This window comes from Oncorhynchus kisutch, linkage group LG19, assembly GCF_002021735.2.
Source record: "Oncorhynchus kisutch isolate 150728-3 linkage group LG19, Okis_V2, whole genome shotgun sequence".
NCBI lineage: Eukaryota > Metazoa > Chordata > Actinopteri > Salmoniformes > Salmonidae > Oncorhynchus > Oncorhynchus kisutch.
The window spans coordinates 58,091,480-58,108,979 of record NC_034192.2 but is presented as its reverse complement, the minus strand read 5'-3'; the positions used below and the strand labels follow the sequence as shown (position 1 = coordinate 58,108,979).

The 17,500-nt window shown below is 45.3% G+C and overlaps 1 protein-coding gene across 1 annotated transcript in view; it reads left to right on the top strand.

Moving 5' to 3' along the window:
• The window catches only part of LOC109910292 (glutamate receptor 3), a 241,687-nt gene that overhangs the window by 150,384 nt on the left and 73,803 nt on the right, over positions 1–17,500 (top strand). The window contains exon 4 of the mRNA XM_031797265.1: positions 1–173. This exon is cut by the window's left edge and continues 15 nt beyond it. Coding sequence (XP_031653125.1) covers positions 1–173 — 173 coding nt within the window. The remainder of the gene's footprint in view (positions 174–17,500) is intronic.

The window sequence follows — 17,500 nt, the reverse complement described above, 5'->3', positions numbered from 1 at the left end:
AGGCCATCATGGAGTCGGCCGTAACCAACAGCTGGCAGGTGACGGCTCGGTCTGTGGGGAGCATCACAGATGCAGCAGAGTTCAAACGGATCATCGAGGAGATGGACAGGAGGCAGGAGAAACGCTACGTCATTGACTGTGAGGTGGACAGGATCAACACTATCCTAGAACAGGTAGGACTCAGACTCAGACTTACAAAACACACTGAGCTATAGGTTTACCTACCGCAGGACTCCCCTCGAAGCAAACCCTTGACTATGTACAGACCCAGCGTGCGACAGAGCTGCAGGAGATGTGAACCGTTTTTGTTGTTTATGTTTTGTAGTTGTGTCTAGAGGGGCATATGGGGGAGGGAATACTGTCACCTTCAGGTGTTTCTCTCCTTGTGTGCTGAGAGTGTCAGGTTCTTAGGTCTCCACAGTCTAGTATATGTCCCTCGGCCTGGAAATGGTCCCCCTCTAGGATGAAGAAACTGTCTTCATTAATATCTGGGTATTCTATTGGGGGATATAGGTAACACACAGGAGGACATTTTTCTCTGATGAGATCATTTCCTTAGTTATTTCAAACCAGATATAAAATGCTCCTTTTTTTATTAATTTAATCAAGTGGGTTATGTCTGCTCTATACCAAATTAGCATACCCCCTGAGTCCCTTCCCTGTTTCACTCTGTGTAGTTTGATGGAATGGACTACCAGCTCTCTGTAACCTAGAGAGCAACCAGTGGGTCCATCTCCTCTGTACCATGTCTCCTGTAGAATAACATTGTCTGTATTTCTGAAGTCCAGGTTCCTGCTCTTTAGGCTAAAGGCAGATGACCTCAGGCTTGGGATATTCCAGGATGAGATATTGAAGGCTTTGTGTTCCAGAAAGTGTATCATGCGTTTGGTTGTGTGGTTTGGCCTCCGACAGGTATGTGTGAGCATAGCCTGCTCAGCATCTGATTCATGCCATTGGCATGGGCCAGATTAGCTCTCTCCCTGCCCCCCCCCCCCCCACCACCTTTTCTCTGGGCTTAATGCCTCTACACTGCTTAATAACCCCTCAGTTTACCGTTGCAGACCATCTATATGTCTCTATGCCTAAAAGGCAATCAGACACATAATTGTATTCCTCTTGTTGATAGCATTTCACTTAGCTATATTATATTGGTTTCTCCCCGCTTTACAATATCCCCTCAAAGAGTGTTAGTTTCAGTCTAATTCGATACCGGAGTCATAGTTTAATTCTGAATTGCTTTAGGTATTAATTTATTGTGTGTCATTTTATTACCGACGTGCAGCTAAATGTCCTTACTCGATAATTCTAGGGTAAATTGTAAAAAAAAAAAGATCTATTCAACCTATATTCATTCAGTTCAGGATAAGCATGGGATTTTAAAAGGGTCTGTAGAGAATATACTGTACTCAGACAACTTAATGTCTCTATTCTCATATTTAATGAGGGTTTTGTCTCTGATGTAAATACCCCCCCCCCCCCCCCAATAGTGTATCTTTTACATGTACTGTAGTGTTTAAGAAGAGAGGAGGCACTCAACACAAGGCCTTCACCTCCCTCCAGGGCAGCAGTGGGCATACTCACACGTACATGCTCAGTTCCGTCACCTCATTGTGGGTTGTCTAAGCTTCAGCTGATTGGGCTCATTTTGCCAAAGCCTCAGTGATGACTCAGAAGCTGCTAGACTTTGCCATATCTAGCCCCCTAGGGTGTTCCATTATTCTGTAAGTCTGGCCCCCTAGGATGTTCCATTAATCTGTAAGTCTGGCCCGCTAGGGTGTTCCATTATTCTGTAAGTCTGGCCCCCTAGGGTGTTCCATTAATCTGTATGTCTGGCCCCCTAGCGTGTTCCATTATTCTGTAAGTCTGGTCCCCTAGGGATTACATTATTCTGTAAGTCTGCCCCCCTAAGGTGTTCCATTAATCTGTAAGTCTGGCCCCCTAGCGTGTTCCATTATTCTGTAAGTCTGGAACCCTAGGGTGTTCTATTATTCTGTAAGTCTGGCCCCCTAGGGTGTTCCATTATTCTGTAAGTCTGGCCCCCTAGGGTGTTCTATTATTCTGTAACTCTGGCCCCCTAGCGTGTTCCATTATTCTGTAAGTCTGGCCCCCTAGCGTGTTCCATTATTCTGTAAGTCTGGCCCCTTAGGGTGTTCCATTATTCTGTAAGTCTGGCCCCCTAGGGTGTTCTATTATACTGCAAGTCTGGTCCCCTAGGGTGTTCCATTATTCTGTTAGTCTGGTCCCCTAAGTGTTCCTTTATTCTGAAAGTCTGGCCCCCTAGCGTGTTACATTATTCTGTAAGTCTGGCCCACTAGGGTGTTCCATTATTCTGTAAGTCTGGTCCCCTAGGGTGTTCCATTATTCTGTAAATCTGGCCCCCTACGGTGTTCCATTATTCTGTAAGTCTGGTCCCCTAGGGTTCCCATTATTCTGTAAGTCTGGCCCCCTAGGGTGTTCCATTATTCTGTAAGTCTGGTCCCATAGGGTGTTCCATTATTCTGTAAGTCTGCCCCCCTAGGGTGTTCCATTATTCTGTAAGTCTGCCCCCCTAGGGTGTTCCATTATTCTGTAAGTCTGGTCCACTAGGGTGTTCCATTATTCTGTAAGTCTGGTCCCCTAGGGTGTTCCATTATTCTGTAAGTCTGGCCCCCTAGGGTGTTCCATTATTCTGTAAGTCTGGACCCCTAGGGTGTTCCATTATTCTGTAAGTCTGGTCCCCTAGTGTGTTCCATTATTCTGTAAGTCTGGTCCCCTAGGGTGTTCCATTATTCTGTAAGTCTGGTCCCCTAGGGTGTTCCATTATTCTGTAAGTCTGGTCCCCTAGGGTGTTCCATTATTCTGTAAGTCTGGTCCCCTAGGGTGTTCCATTATTCTGTAAGTCTGGCCCCCTAGGGTGTTCCATTATTCTGTAAGTCTGGTACCCAGAGTTGGAAACTCAAACTGTAGTAAAAGTAAAGACCTTCATAGAAAATGCCTCAAGTAAAAGTAAAAGTCACCCAGTAAAATACTACTTGAGCAAAAGTCTCAAATATTTGGTTTTAAGAATACTTAAGTATCAAAAGTAAATGGAAAAAATGTACTTAAGTGTCTGGTGATGATCAGTACAGATATATATATATAGTTTGCCTGTCATACAATGCACTGCAGCTAAATGAATCCAATGGTGAGCCTTCCCTTTCAACTTAATGGATAAGGCACCGCTACTCTCTCTGGATGTTTCCCAAATGGCACCCTATTGTTCCAGAGCCCTATGGACCCTGGTTAAAGTAGTGTGCTATCTAGTGAATATGGTGTCAATCAGAACAAGTCCTCTGACTCACCCCAATGACTGTAATTCATAGAACAATCAACAACAACAATACGATGATGTCATATATAATGTATGTAATGTATATAGCATTGCACTCACTGATGAGGACAGTCAACAGATGGTATTTATATTATAATCCACTGATGAGGACAGTCAACAGATGGTATTTATATTATAACCCACTGATGAGGACAGTCAACAGATGGTATTTATATTATAATCCACTGATGAGGACAGTCAACAGATGGTATTTATATTATAATCCACTGATGAGGACAGTCAACAGATGGTATTTATATTATAATCCACTGATGAGGACAGTCAACAGATGGTATTTATATTATAACCCACTAATGAGGACAGTCAACAGATGGTATTTATATTATAATCCACTGATGAGGACAGTCAACAGATGGTATTTATATTATAATCCACTGATGAGGACAGTCAACAGATGGTATTTATATTATAATCCACTGATGAGGACAGTCAACAGATGGTATTTATATTATAACCCACTAATGAGGACAGTCAACAGATGGTATTTATATTATAATCCACTGATGAGGACAGTCAACAGATGGTATTTATATTATAACCCACTAATGAGGACAGTCAACAGATGGTATTTATATTATAATCCACTAATGAGGACAGTCAACAGATGGTATTTATATTATAATCCACTAATGAGGACAGTCAACAGATGGTATTTATATTATAACCCACTGATGAGGACAGTCAACAGATGATATTTATATTATAATCCACTGATGAGGACAGTCAACAGATGGTATTTATATTATAATCCACTGATGAGGACAGTAAACAGAAGGTATGTGTGTGTGTGTGTATGTATGTGTGTGTGTGTATCTGCGCATGCGTGTGTGTTTGCGTGCATGCATACCATTGTGCTTCTGTGTCTGTCCATGTGACTCGACGCCTGTCTTTCTGAATCTGTGAATGTGTAGGTGTGTTCTGAGTCTGTGAATGTGTAGGTGTGTTCTGAGTCTGTGAATGTGTGGGTGTGTTCTGAGTCTGTGCATGTGTGGGTGTGTTCTGAGTCTGTGAATGTGATTGTGTGGGTGTGTTCTGAGCCTGTGAATGTGTGGGTGTGTTCTGTGTCTGTGAATGTGTGGGTGTGTTCTGAGTCTGTGAATGTGATTGTGTGGGGGTGTTCTGAGTCTGTGAATATGTGGGTGTGTTCTGTGTCTGTGAATGTGTGGGTGTGTTCTGAGTCTGTGAATGTGTGGGAGTGTTCTGAGTCTGTGAATGTGTGTGTGTGTGTTCTGCCTCTTAGTCACTCCATTCTGTTCAGGCATAGCTCTCCAACCCTCCTGGGCTTTCTTTATCTCTGTTGAAGTCAGCTTAAAGGCAGAAAACACTATTTAATGCACGCACACGCACACACACACACACACACACACACACACACACACACACACACACACACACACACACACACACACACACACACACACACACACACACACACACACACACACACACACACACACACACACACACACACACACCTCTGTCCCCAGCATTCACAGACAGACAGAGAGGGGGGCCTGTATGAATGGAGTCTGGGACAGGCCAGGAGCTCACAAGCTGTTGAGAGACGACTAAACAGCTAGCTATGCAGAGACCGCCATATGTGGAAGGAAGAGAAGAAGAGATAGAGGGGAGCAGAAAGGGAGGGAGGAAGAATATAAACTGAAAAAAGAGAGGAGTCTGGGGGATTGTTAGAACAACATGCTGGGAGGGCAGCCATGTTGGAGCCAATATGGCGTTCTGTAGCCCTCTTCCTGCTAAGATGCAGAAGGGTAGAGTGGAAACTGTGTAGGATTTACCCATTCATGGGTCTACAGATTTAGATTCTGCATTGTGTTGTGTTTTTGTTAAGAGGGTATGTCTTGAGTGGGAGAGAGTGCGAGAGAGAGTGGGGGAGAGAGAGAGCGAGAGAGAGTGGGGGAGAGAGAGAGAGAGGGGTAGAGAGAGGTAGAGAGAGAGAGTGATAACAGAGAGAGAAAGAGTGATAACAGAGAGAGAGAGAGTGAAAACAGAGAGAGACATAGCGACAGAGAGAGACAGAGAGATATTTTTTGTTGTTTTTGAAATGAACATATCTAGGGTCATACATCTCTATGGCAACAGAGGGTAGACACTTGACTAATGGCACTGATGACATCAATGGTGTCACTGATCCAACTTCAATTCATTGTTGCTGATAATACCACTGAGAGAAGAGAGTGACAGAAAGAGCACAGAGATTCCAGAAGTTTGAAGATAAAACCCCGTAGACCTGGTGTTTGAACGCCCTGGCATCAATCATTTAAGCCTTTAAAGATCCACTGACTATCTGTGACGACAGAATTCAAGTTGATTACCGTGTTAACGGGATAAAGGATATGACCCATGACCCTGTCGTAGCCTACTTACTCTGAGGCTCAGGATGGGGTTTCTCTGGCTCCGATCGGAGCAGACTCTGGCCAAGGTTTACCCTAGCTCAACTCTGACATGACGGGCTCTTTATTGCTTGCAAAAAAAATGGTAATAGCTTCACTTTAGTACAGCTAGAAATATTGATGTGCCTAACAAGTCCTACGTGTGTCAGGGCCAAAATAAATTCAACGAACATTCAAATCTAAGCTGAAACTCTTCCCAATGTTTTGAGTCATTTTACATTGAGTAGATTTACATACTGTTTTTTGCTATTTGTCATCTCTAACACAGACAAGCTCTTGGCTGTGGGGTCAGTAATGTACTATGTACTGGGATTGAGCATCTTCCTCTTATGGATCTACTGCGAGACAACCATCGGAATATGACTTTTGTGTTTCTACAACATTCCCTGCAGGAAAGCGTGAACTTTATGCTATCCACAGGGACACCAATTTAGCCTTTAAAAAAGAAGAGCAGAGAGAGAAAGAGTCAGAATGAGAGAGAGAAATGTGCCAAGAAAGAGAGAGGGAAAGAGAGAGAGAGACTAAGCTACGGAGACATAGATGTTCTTGCCAGTTAATTAGATAGCATTCCCCTAGGGATACTTAGACCCAAGGTCCTCCAGCTGAAACCAGGGAGTAAAATAAGAGAAGAAGAGATGTATATAGTTCTTCTGTAGCGAGGGAGGTGCCGGTGGGTTAGTCGGACACTTCTGGGCCTTTCTGGCACTGCTTTTACTAAATGAAACTCCACCCCCTCTCTCTCTGTTGAGAACCAGCCACCAACTCAGATGCTACTCTACAGCAGCTGAGGCATTCGATTTTGGCGAGGGGACAGAACACTACTCTGAGAGTGGAGGGACTATATTTCAGTTTCAGTGAGAATGTGCCTAACCTCTCTTCTCAATGAGACTGTTCCTAACTTCTTCTCTCAGTGAGACTGTTCCTAACTTCTCCTCTCAGTGAGACTGTTCCTAACTTCTCCTCTCAGTGAGACTGTTCCTAACTTCTCCTCTCAGTGAGACTGTTCCTAACTTCTCCTCTCAGTGACTGTTCCTAACTTCTTCTCTCAGTGAGACTGTTCCTAACTTCTCCTCTCAGTGAGACTGTTCCTAACTTCTCCTCTCAGTGAGACTGTTCCTAACTTCTCCTCTCAGTGAGACTGTTCCTAACTTCTCCTCTCAATGAGACTGTTCCTAACTTCTCCTCTCAGTGAGACTGTTCCTAACTTCTCCTCTCAATGAGACTGTTCCTAACTTCTCCTCTCAGTGAGACTGTTCCTAACTTCTCCTCTCGGTGAGACGGTTCCTAACTTCTCCTCTCAGTGAGACGGTTCCTAACTTCTCCTCTCAGTGAGACTGTTCCTAACTTCTCCTCTCAGTGAGACTGTTCCTAACTTCTCCTCTCAGTGAGACTGTTCCTAACTTCTCCTCTCAGTGAGACTGTTCCTAACTTCTCCTCTCAATGAGACTGTTCCTAACTTTTCCTCTCAGTGAGACTGTTCCTAACTTCTCCTCTCAATGAGACGGTTCCTAACTTCTCCTCTCAGTGAGACTGTTCCTAACTTCTCCTCTTATCCTCTTATGAAGTCCTAGACCACATTTACTCAACCCACAAGCAAGAACCCCAGGCCCTCCCACTTCCATCATTCGGCAAATCAGATCATGACTCCGTACTCCTGCTTCCTGTTTACAAACAGAAGCTCAAACAGGAAGTAACCCTTGACTCGCTCCGTTGAGAAATGGTCATCAGAATCAGAGATGATGCTACAGGACTGCTTTGCTACTGCGCTGATTGGAATATATTCAGAGACTCCTCCGATAACATTGACAAACTAACCACCTCAGTCACCGGCTTCATAAGGAAATACATCCGCAACGTTGTCCCCACAGTGAAGGGTCGCCGGTTCCCCAATCAAAAGCCCTGGATTAACACTGAGGTTGGTGCTAAGCTAAAGGACAGGGCTACCGAACACAGGGCTTTCCAGAAAGAGCTGGAGGGAGACAGCAGGGATAGAGAGAGACGGAGGGAGACAGCAGGGATAGAAAGAGATGGAGGGAGACTGCAGGGATAGAGAAAGACGGAGGGAGACAGCAGGGATAGAGAGAGATGGAGGGAGACAGCAGGGATAGAGAGAGATGGAGGGAGACAGCAGGGATAGAGAGAGATGGAGGGAGACAGCAGGGATAGAGAGAGCTGGAGGGAGACAGCAGGGATAGAGAGAGATGGAGGGAGACAGCAGGGATAGAGAGAGCTGGAGGGAGACAGCAGGGATAGAGGGAGATGGAGGGAGACAGCAGGGATAGAGAGAGATGGAGGGAGACAGCAGGGATAGAGAGAGACGGAGGGAGACAGCAGGGATAGAGAGAGCTGGAGGGAGACTGCAGGGATAGAGAAAGACGGAGGGAGACAGCAGGGATAGAGAGAGATGGAGGGAGACAGCAGGGATAGAGAGAGATGGAGGGAGACAGCAGGGATAGAGAAAGATGGAGGGAGACAGCAGGGATAGAGAGAGCTGGAGGGAGACAGCAGGGATAGAGGGAGATGGAGGGAGACAGCAGGGATAGAGAGAGATGGAGGGAGACAGCAGGGATAGAGAGAGATGGAGGGAGACAGCAGGGATAGAGAGAGATGGAGGGAGACAGCAGGGATAGAGAGAGATGGAGGGAGACAGCAGGGATAGAGAGAGATGGAGGGAGACAGCAGGGATAGAGAGAGCTGGAGGGAGACTGCAGGGATAGAGAGAGACGGAGGGAGACAGTAGGGATAGAGAGAGATGGAGGGAGACAGCAGGGATAGAGAGAGATGGAGGGAGACAGCAGGGATAGAGAGAGATGGAGGGAGACAGCAGGGATAGAGAGAGAGATGGAGGGAGACAGCAGGGATAGAGAGAGACGGAGGGAGACAGTAGGGATAGAGAGAGATGGGGGGAGACAGCAGGGATAGAGAGAGATGGAGGGAGACAGCAGGGATAGAGAGAGATGGAGGGAGACAGCAGGGATAGAGAGAGATGGAGGGAGACAGCAGGGATAGAGAGAGATGGAGGGAGACAGCAGGGATAGAGAGAGATGGAGGGAGACAGCAGGGATAGAAAGAGATGGAGGGAGACAGCAGGGATAGAGAGAGCTGGAGGGAGACAGCGGGGATAGAGAGAGATGGAGGGAGACAGCAGGGATAGAGAGAGCTGGAGGGAGACTGCAGGGATAGAGAGAGACGGAGGGAGACAGTAGGGATAGAGAGAGATGGAGGGAGACAGCAGGGATAGAGAGAGATGGAGGGAGACAGCAGGGATAGAGAGAGATGGAGGGAGACAGCAGGGATAGAGAGATGGAGGGAGACAGCAGGGATAGAGAGAGATGGAGGGAGACAGCAGGGATAGAAAGAGATGGAGGGAGACAGCAGGGATAGAGAGAGATGGAGGGAGACAGCAGGGATAGAGAGATATGGAGGGAGACAGCAGGGATAGAGAGAGATGGAGGAAGACAGCAGGGATAGAGAGAGATTGAGGGAGACAGCAGGGATAGAGAGAGATGGAGGGAGACAGCAGGGATAGAGAGAGATGGAGGGAGACTGCAGGGATAGAGAGATATGGAGGGAGACAGCAGGGATAGAGAGAGAGAGACACAAAAAAAACTATACATACCTTGGCCTAAACATCAGCGTCACAGGTAACTTCCACAAAGCTGTGAACGATATGAGAGACAAGGCAAGAAGGGCCTTCTATGCCATCAAAATGAACATAAAATTCGACATACCAATTAGGATCTGGCAAAAAAATACTTGAATCAGTTATAGAACCCATTGCCCTTTATGGCTGTGAGGTCTGGGGTCCGCTCACCAACCAAGAATTCATAAAATGGTACAAACACCAAACTGAGACTGCATGCAGAATTCTGCAAAAATATCCTTTGTGTGCAACGTAAAACACCAAATAATGCCTGCAGAGCAGAATTAGGCTGATACCCGTTAATGATCACAATCCTGAAAAGAGCCGTTGAAATCTACAACCACCAAAAAGGAAGCGATTCCCAAACCTTCCATAACAAAGCCATCACCTACAGAGAGATGAACCTGGAGAAGAGACTCCTTAGCAAGCAGGTCCTGGGGCTCTGTTCACAAACACAAACACACCCCACAGAGCCCCAGGACAGCAACTTCAATTAGACCCAATCAAATCATGAGAAAACAGAAAGATAATTACTTGACACATTGGAAAAAAATCACAAAAAACAGATCAAACTAGAATGCTATTTGGTCCTAAACAGAGAGTACACAGTGGCAGAATACCTGACCACTGTGACTGACCCAAACTTAAGGAAATCTTTGACTATGTACAGACTCAGTGAGCATAGCCTTGCTATTGAGAAAGGCCAGACATGGCTCTCAAGAGAAGACAGGCTATATGCTCACTGCCCACAAATTGAGGTGGAAACTGAGCTGCATTTCCTAACTTCCTGCCAAATGTATGACCATATTAGAGAGACATATTTCCCTCAGATTCCACAGGTACACATAGAATTCGAAAACAAAACCAATTTTGATGAACTCCCATATCTACTGGGTGAAATACCACAGTGTGCAATCGCAGCAGCACAATTTGTGACCTGTTGCCACAAGAAAAGGGCAACCAGTGAAGAATAAACACCATTGTAAATACAAACCATATTTATGCTTATTTATTTTCCATTTTGTACTTTAACCATTTGTACATTGTTACAACACTGTGTATAGATATAATATGACATTTGAAATGTCTTTATTATTTTGAAACTTCTGTGAGTGTAATGTTTACTGTTAATTTTTATTCTTTATTTCACTTTTCTATATTATCTACCTCACTTGCTTTGGCAATGTTAACACATGTTTCCCATGCCAATAAAGCCCCTTGAATTGAGAGAGCTGGAAGGAGACAGCAGGGATAGAGAGAGTGTAAGCTGGAAGGATATAGCAGGGATAGAGAGAGCTGGAATGATATAGCAGGGATAGAGAGAGTGTGAGCTGGAAGGATATAGCAGGGATAGAGAGAGTGTGAGCTGGAAGGATATAGCAGGGATAGAGAGAGAGAGCTGGAAGGAGACAGCAGGGATAGAGAGAGTGTGAGCTGGAATGATATAGCAGGGATAGAGAGAGCTGGAATGATATAGCAGGGATAGAGAGAGTGTGAGCTGGAAGGATATAGCAGGGATAGAGAGAGTGTGAGCTGGAAGGATATAGCAGGGATAGAGAGAGTGTAAGCTGGAAGGAGACAGCAGGGATAGAGAGAGTGTGAGCTGGAATGATATAGCAGGGATAGAGAGAGCTGGAATGATATAGCAGGGATAGAGAGAGTGTGAGCTGGAAGGATATAGCAGGGATAGAGAGAGTGTGAGCTGGAAGGATATAGCAGGGATAGAGAGAGAGAGAGCTGGAAGGAGACAGCAGGGATAGAGAGAGTGTGAGCTGGAATGATATAGCAGGGATAGAGAGAGAGAGAGCTGGAAAGAGACAGCAGGGATAGAGAGAGTGTAAGCTGGAAGGATATAGCAGGGATAGAGAGAGAGAGCTGGACTGATATATCAGGGATACAGAGAGTGTGAGCTGGAATGATATAGCAGGGATAGAGAGAGCTGGAAGGAGACAGCAGGGATTGAGAGAGTGTGAGCTGGAAGGATATAGCAGGGATAGAGAGAGTGTGAGCTGGAAGGAGACAGCAGGGATTGAGAGAGAGAGCTGGCAGGAGTTATCAGGGATGGAGTAAGATAGCAGGGATAGAGAGAGAGAGATGGAGTAAGATAGCAGGGATAGAGAGAGAGAGATGGAGTAAGATAGCAGGGATAGAGAGAGAGATTAAGTAAGATAGCAGGGATAGAGAGAGAGATGGAGTAAGATAGCAGGGATAGAGAGAGAGAGAGAGAGAGAGGGAGGGAGGGAGTTAGCAGGGATAGAGAGAGAGAAAGATGGAGTAAGATAGCAGGGATAGAGAGAGAGAGAGAGATAGCAGGGATAGAGAGAGAGAGATGGAGTAAGATAGCAGGGATAGAGAGAGAGATTAAGTAAGATAGCAGGGATAGAGAGAGAGAGATTGAGTAAAATAGCAGGGATAGAGAGAGCGAGAGAGAGAGAGATGGAGTAAGATAGCAGGGATAGAAAGAAAGTGTAATGTTTACTGTTCATTTTTGTTGTTTTTCACTTTATATATTCACTTTGTATGTTGTCTACCTCACTTGCTTTGGCAATGTTAACACATGTTTCCCATGCCAATAAAGCCCGTGAATTGAATTGAATTGAATTGAAAGAGAGAGAACTGGAGTGAGATAGCAGGGATAGAGAGAGAGATGGAGTAAGATAGCAGGGATAGAGAGAGATAGTGCTAGAGGGAGACAGCAGTGATAGAGAGAGAGAGAGAGAGAGAGAGCGAGATGGAGTAAGATAAGATAGAGGGAGACAGCAGTGATAGAGCCTCTCTTCAGGGGAACAATAGGTGGTGGAACTGTCTTTACAGGATCAGAGCTGCCTAAAGGCTGAGTGGGTGGGAGGGGAAATGAAAAAGGGATAAGTCAGATTACAGAGGAAAGGAGATCTTTGTGTTTTCTCCTTTTTACTTTATTTTTGTAACACCAGCTTGTAAGTGTGAGAGAGAGAGAGTCCGAGAGAGAGAGTCCGAGAGAGAGAGAGACAGACAGCAGAGCAGAGCAGAGGTCAGGATCAGATGAGCTCCTGCATTTTTCAGCATTTTCTTTAAAAAAGATAGATTAGGAGTTAGATAAACTTGGATTTTTAGTCAGGAACACATACTGGATTCTACCCTCGACAACATAACCCCTACTTCAAATCAAAACTTAAAACCTACAACCTGATTTTGGACGGAATTACGGAATCACCTGGAAGGTTCACAACTACCAAGGATTATATTACTCTATACAGCAAATTCTCTGGAAAACAACAGAAACCTGAAAACACCATCCAACCTGGAACTGAGTGAGTAATGTTTAGTCTGAAACTATATTTTATTTCCAAAAGCCAAGAAGAAAAATACACAACATTACTTTATAAGGACTGAATTTTAACATAATTCTGCCAAGCTTGATTATAGCTTCAACTAGCACTGACGTGTCAAGTGAGAGGTGTCAAAGCCCATTAGCCCAACAATGGCAGGAGAGTCACACAGTCTACCACAACAAAATGGAGAGGCCTTAGAAGCTCCCTCCCGCTGTTCAGAGGTAATTAAGTACCCTGTGCATGTAAAGAATGTAAAGAATGATAAAGCAAGAAAAGATGACAAAATCAAGCTCCTTTTGGAAAATCAAAAGACACTTTTTGCTGACTATTACAAAAATGGGAACATCAGCAACCTTATCTTCCACACAAACCATCCCCTGGCATGGCACAGTGCTATATTAGCACACTACCCCCTTGTTAAGAGAGGGGGGGTTAACGAGGGGTGGAAACTCAGAATACCTGACAACGAGGACTCTGAGTCAGCTAATATAAACCTCTATAAATCCAGAACAGTACTTGTACAGGGTAACCCCAAACAGTTTCAGCTGGACTTTCACCAAATTAAAGAATTAGCCCAGCAGGAGAAGCTCTCCCTTGATAAAGATACCCCCACCCCGAGCGGGTCAGACCAGACCTCTTCATTATGTAACCCCACAGACGAGCAACCCTCAGCGGAGAGTCAACCTCCCAGCACAGATTACCACTCCCTCATTGAAATGAAGGACAGCTGGAGGTAAGGCAGGTGGAGCTGGAACAGCAGGTGATTACACTTCAGTCAGCACAGACCCAGACAACAGTCCAGCACAACAACACCCCATTAACCAGACCCGGAATGCTGGAGGTGGAGAGAGACATATCTGCACTCTGGACAGTGGTGAGACAACTTCAACAGGAGAAAGAGGTTGAGGGGAACGGCATGTGACAGAGAACAACCCACTAGAGAGGTGGCCACCCCCACAGAGAAGCCAGCAGAACAGCCCACCTCAGCACCCGACAAAAGTCTCGACACCACAGCAGAACAGTCCACACCAGACCCTGACCATAGAGTCGACATCACAGCAGAACAGACAAATGAAGAACCCCAAGCCCAGCGGCTCTCACCCCCTCTGAGCACCCCCCCTGTCAGCCACCCTGATAGCCCTTCTGACAACCCCCCCACACCCACTGAGGACAAACACAAGACACAGATTATACTACTTATGGACTCAAATGGGAAATATATAGAATAAAAAAAACTTTTTCCCAAACACAGTGTGTCTAAACTCTGGTGTCCAAACACCCAGTGCGCCCTCGACCTTCTGTCTGAGGACCAACTAGGCTCACCTAGCCACATAATAATACACACAGGCACAAACAACCTGAGAGCACAGCAGAAAAGGGTGGCCACAGCACTGAAGGGAGTGATTGAAAAGGCTTCTTCTACTTTCCCCAACGCACAAGTGGTTATCTCCACCCTGCTACCACAAAAAGACTTCCACCCTGCCACAATACAGCGGGTAAACTTAAGTATTTCTCCTGACTGTGCCTCAAAACCAAATGTTTTCCTGGCCCACCACTCCACCCTGGACTTGAACAGACTCTATGACCAGGTCCACCTCTACAAGGCAGCAGTGCCCACCTTTGCCCGAACCCTAAAGGACATCGCTCTCAAACGTATCCCCAACACTTCACACAGGAGCAACAGATCAATAGACACCCCACCCAGACCAGCGAGACACCTTCCCACACCTGCAGGACCCCCCCCTGGACCTACACACAGAGGACCCACGCCAAGAGGAATTACATCCAGACCACAGCACCCACAGACACATCCACACCCCCACCCCAACCAATCAACACCCCCCCACGTCAACCATGCCCACACCCCATTTAGGCCCCCTCAGATCAGACCTATGCCACTCCTGCCCACCCCATGCACCCCAACCCCGCAAAGAGGGCCTCAACATGGAAGCCACTCATACGCTCAGGTAGTGAGCGGGCAAACAGTCCCAACCCCCACTCTCACACTCGCCCAAGCCAATGGCATGTACCAGATGCTCAGCAGGCTCTGCTCACACTTACTGGCCTGAGGCCAAACCACGACCAACAACATTGGACACTCTATGGAACAAAAAGCCTTCACTATATCATCCTGGAATATCCAAGGCCTGAGGTCATCTGCCTTTGGCCTAAAGAGCAGGAACCCGGACTTCACCAAAGAAATCGGTAATACAGACATTGTCATCCTGCAAGAAACCTGGTATAGAGGAGACGGACCCACTGGTTGCCCTCTAGGTTAGAGAGAGCTGGTAGTCCCATCCACCAAACTATCAGGTGTGAAACAGGGAAGGGACCCCGGGGGTATGCTAATTTGGTATAGAGCAGACCTAACTCACTCCATTAAATTAATCATAACAGGAACATTCTACATTTGGCTAGAAATTCTAAAGGAAATGATCCTAACAGAGAAAAATGTCCTCCTGTGTGCTACCTATATCCCCCCACTAGAATCCCCATACTTTAATGAAGACAGCTTCTCCATCCTGGAGGGGGAAATCAATCATTTCCAGGCTCAGGGACATATACTAGTCTGTGGCGACCTAAATGCCAGAACCGGACAAGAACCTGACACCCTCAGCACACAGGAGGACAAACACCTGCCTGGAGGTGACAGCATTCCCTCCCACATATGCCCCCCTAGGCACAACTATGACAACATAACCAACAAAAACGGGTCACAACTCCTGCAGCTCTGTCGCACGCTGGGTATGTACATAGTCAATGGTAGGCTTCGAGGGGACTCCTATGGTAGGTACACATATAGCTCATCTCTTGGCAGTAGTACTGTAGACTACTTTATCACTGACCTCAACCCAGAGTCTCTCAGAGCGTTCACAGTCAGCCCACCGACACCCCTATCAGACCACAGCAAAATCACAGTCTACTTAAACAGAGCAATACTCAATCATGAGGCATCAAAGCCAAAGGAACTGAGTAACATTAAGAAATGCTATAGATGCAAGGAATGCAGTTTGGAAACCTACCAAAAAACAATTAGGCAACAACAAATTCAATCCCTTTTAGACAATTTCCTGGGTAAAACTTTCCACTGTAATAGTGAAGGCAGTAGAAAATCTCAACAGTATATTTGACCTCTCAGCTTCCCTATCAAATCTAAAAATCTCAAATAGAAAACCGAAGAAAATTAACAACAATGAGAAATGGTTTGATGAAGAATGCAAAAATCTTAGAAAGAAATTGAGAAACCTGTCCAACCAAAAACATAGAGACCAGGAAAACCTGAGTCTACGCCTTCACTATGGTGAATCGCAAAAACAATACAGAAATACACTACGGAAAAAGAAGGAACAGCATGTCAGAAATCAGCTCAATGTAATTGAAGAATCCATAGACTCTAACCACTTCTGGGAAAATTGGAAAACACTAAACAAACAACAACACGAAGAATTATCTATCCAAAATGGAGACGTATGGGTAAACCACTTCTCCAATCTTTTTGGCTCTATAACAAAGAATAAAGAGCAAAAATATATACATGATCAAATACAGGTCTTAGAATCAAATATTGAAGACTACCAGAACCCACTGGATTCTCCAATTACATTGAATGAGTTACAGGACAAAATAAAAACCCTCCAACCCAAAAAGGCCTGTGGTGTTGATGGTATCCTCAATGAAATGATCAAATATACAGACAACAAATTCCAATTGGCTATACTAAAACTCTTTAACATCATCCTTAGCTCTGGCATCTTCCCCAATATTTGGAACCAAGGACTGATCACCCCAATCCACAAAAGTGGAGACAAATTTGACCCCAATAACTACAGTGGAATATGGGTCAAGAGTAACCTTGGGAAAATCATCTGCATTATCATTAACAGCAGACTCGTACATTTCCTCAATGAAAACAATGTACTGAGCAAATGTCAAATTGGCTTTTTACCAAATTACCGTACAACAGACCATGTATTCACCCTGCACACCATAATTGACAACCAAAGACACCAAAACAAAGGCAAAGTCTTCTCATGCTTTATTGATTTCAAAAATGCCTTCGACTCAATTTGGCATGAGGGTCTGCTATACAAACTGATGGAAAGTGGTGTTGGGGGTAAAACATACGACATTATAAAATCCATATACACAAACAACAAATGTGCGGTTAAAATTGGCAAAAAACACACACATTTCTTCACACAGGGTCGTGGGGTGAGACAGGGATGCAGCATAAGCCCCACCCTCTTCAACATATATATCAACGAATTGTGGCGGGCACTAGAAAAGTCTGCAACACCCGGCCTCACCCTACTAGAATCCGAAGTCAAATGTCTGCTGTTTGCTGATGATCTGGTGCTTCTGTCACCAACCAAGGAGGGCCTACAGCAGCACCTAGATCTTATGCACATATTCTGCCAGACCTGGGCCCTGACAGTAAATCTCAGTAAGACCAAAATAATGGTGTTCCAAAAAAGGTCCAGTCACCAGGACCACAAATACAAATTCCATCTAGACACTGTTGCCCTAGAGCACACAAAAAACTATACAGACCTTGGCCTAAACATCAGCGCCACAGGTAACTTCCACAAAGCTGTGAACGATCTGAGAGACAAGGCAAGAAGGGCATTCTATGCCATCAAAAGGAACATAAATTTCAACATACCATTAGGAATTGGCTAAAAATACTTGAATCAGTCATAGAGCCCATTGCCCTTTATGGTTGTGAGGTCTGGGTTCCGCTCACCAACCAAGACTTCACAAAATG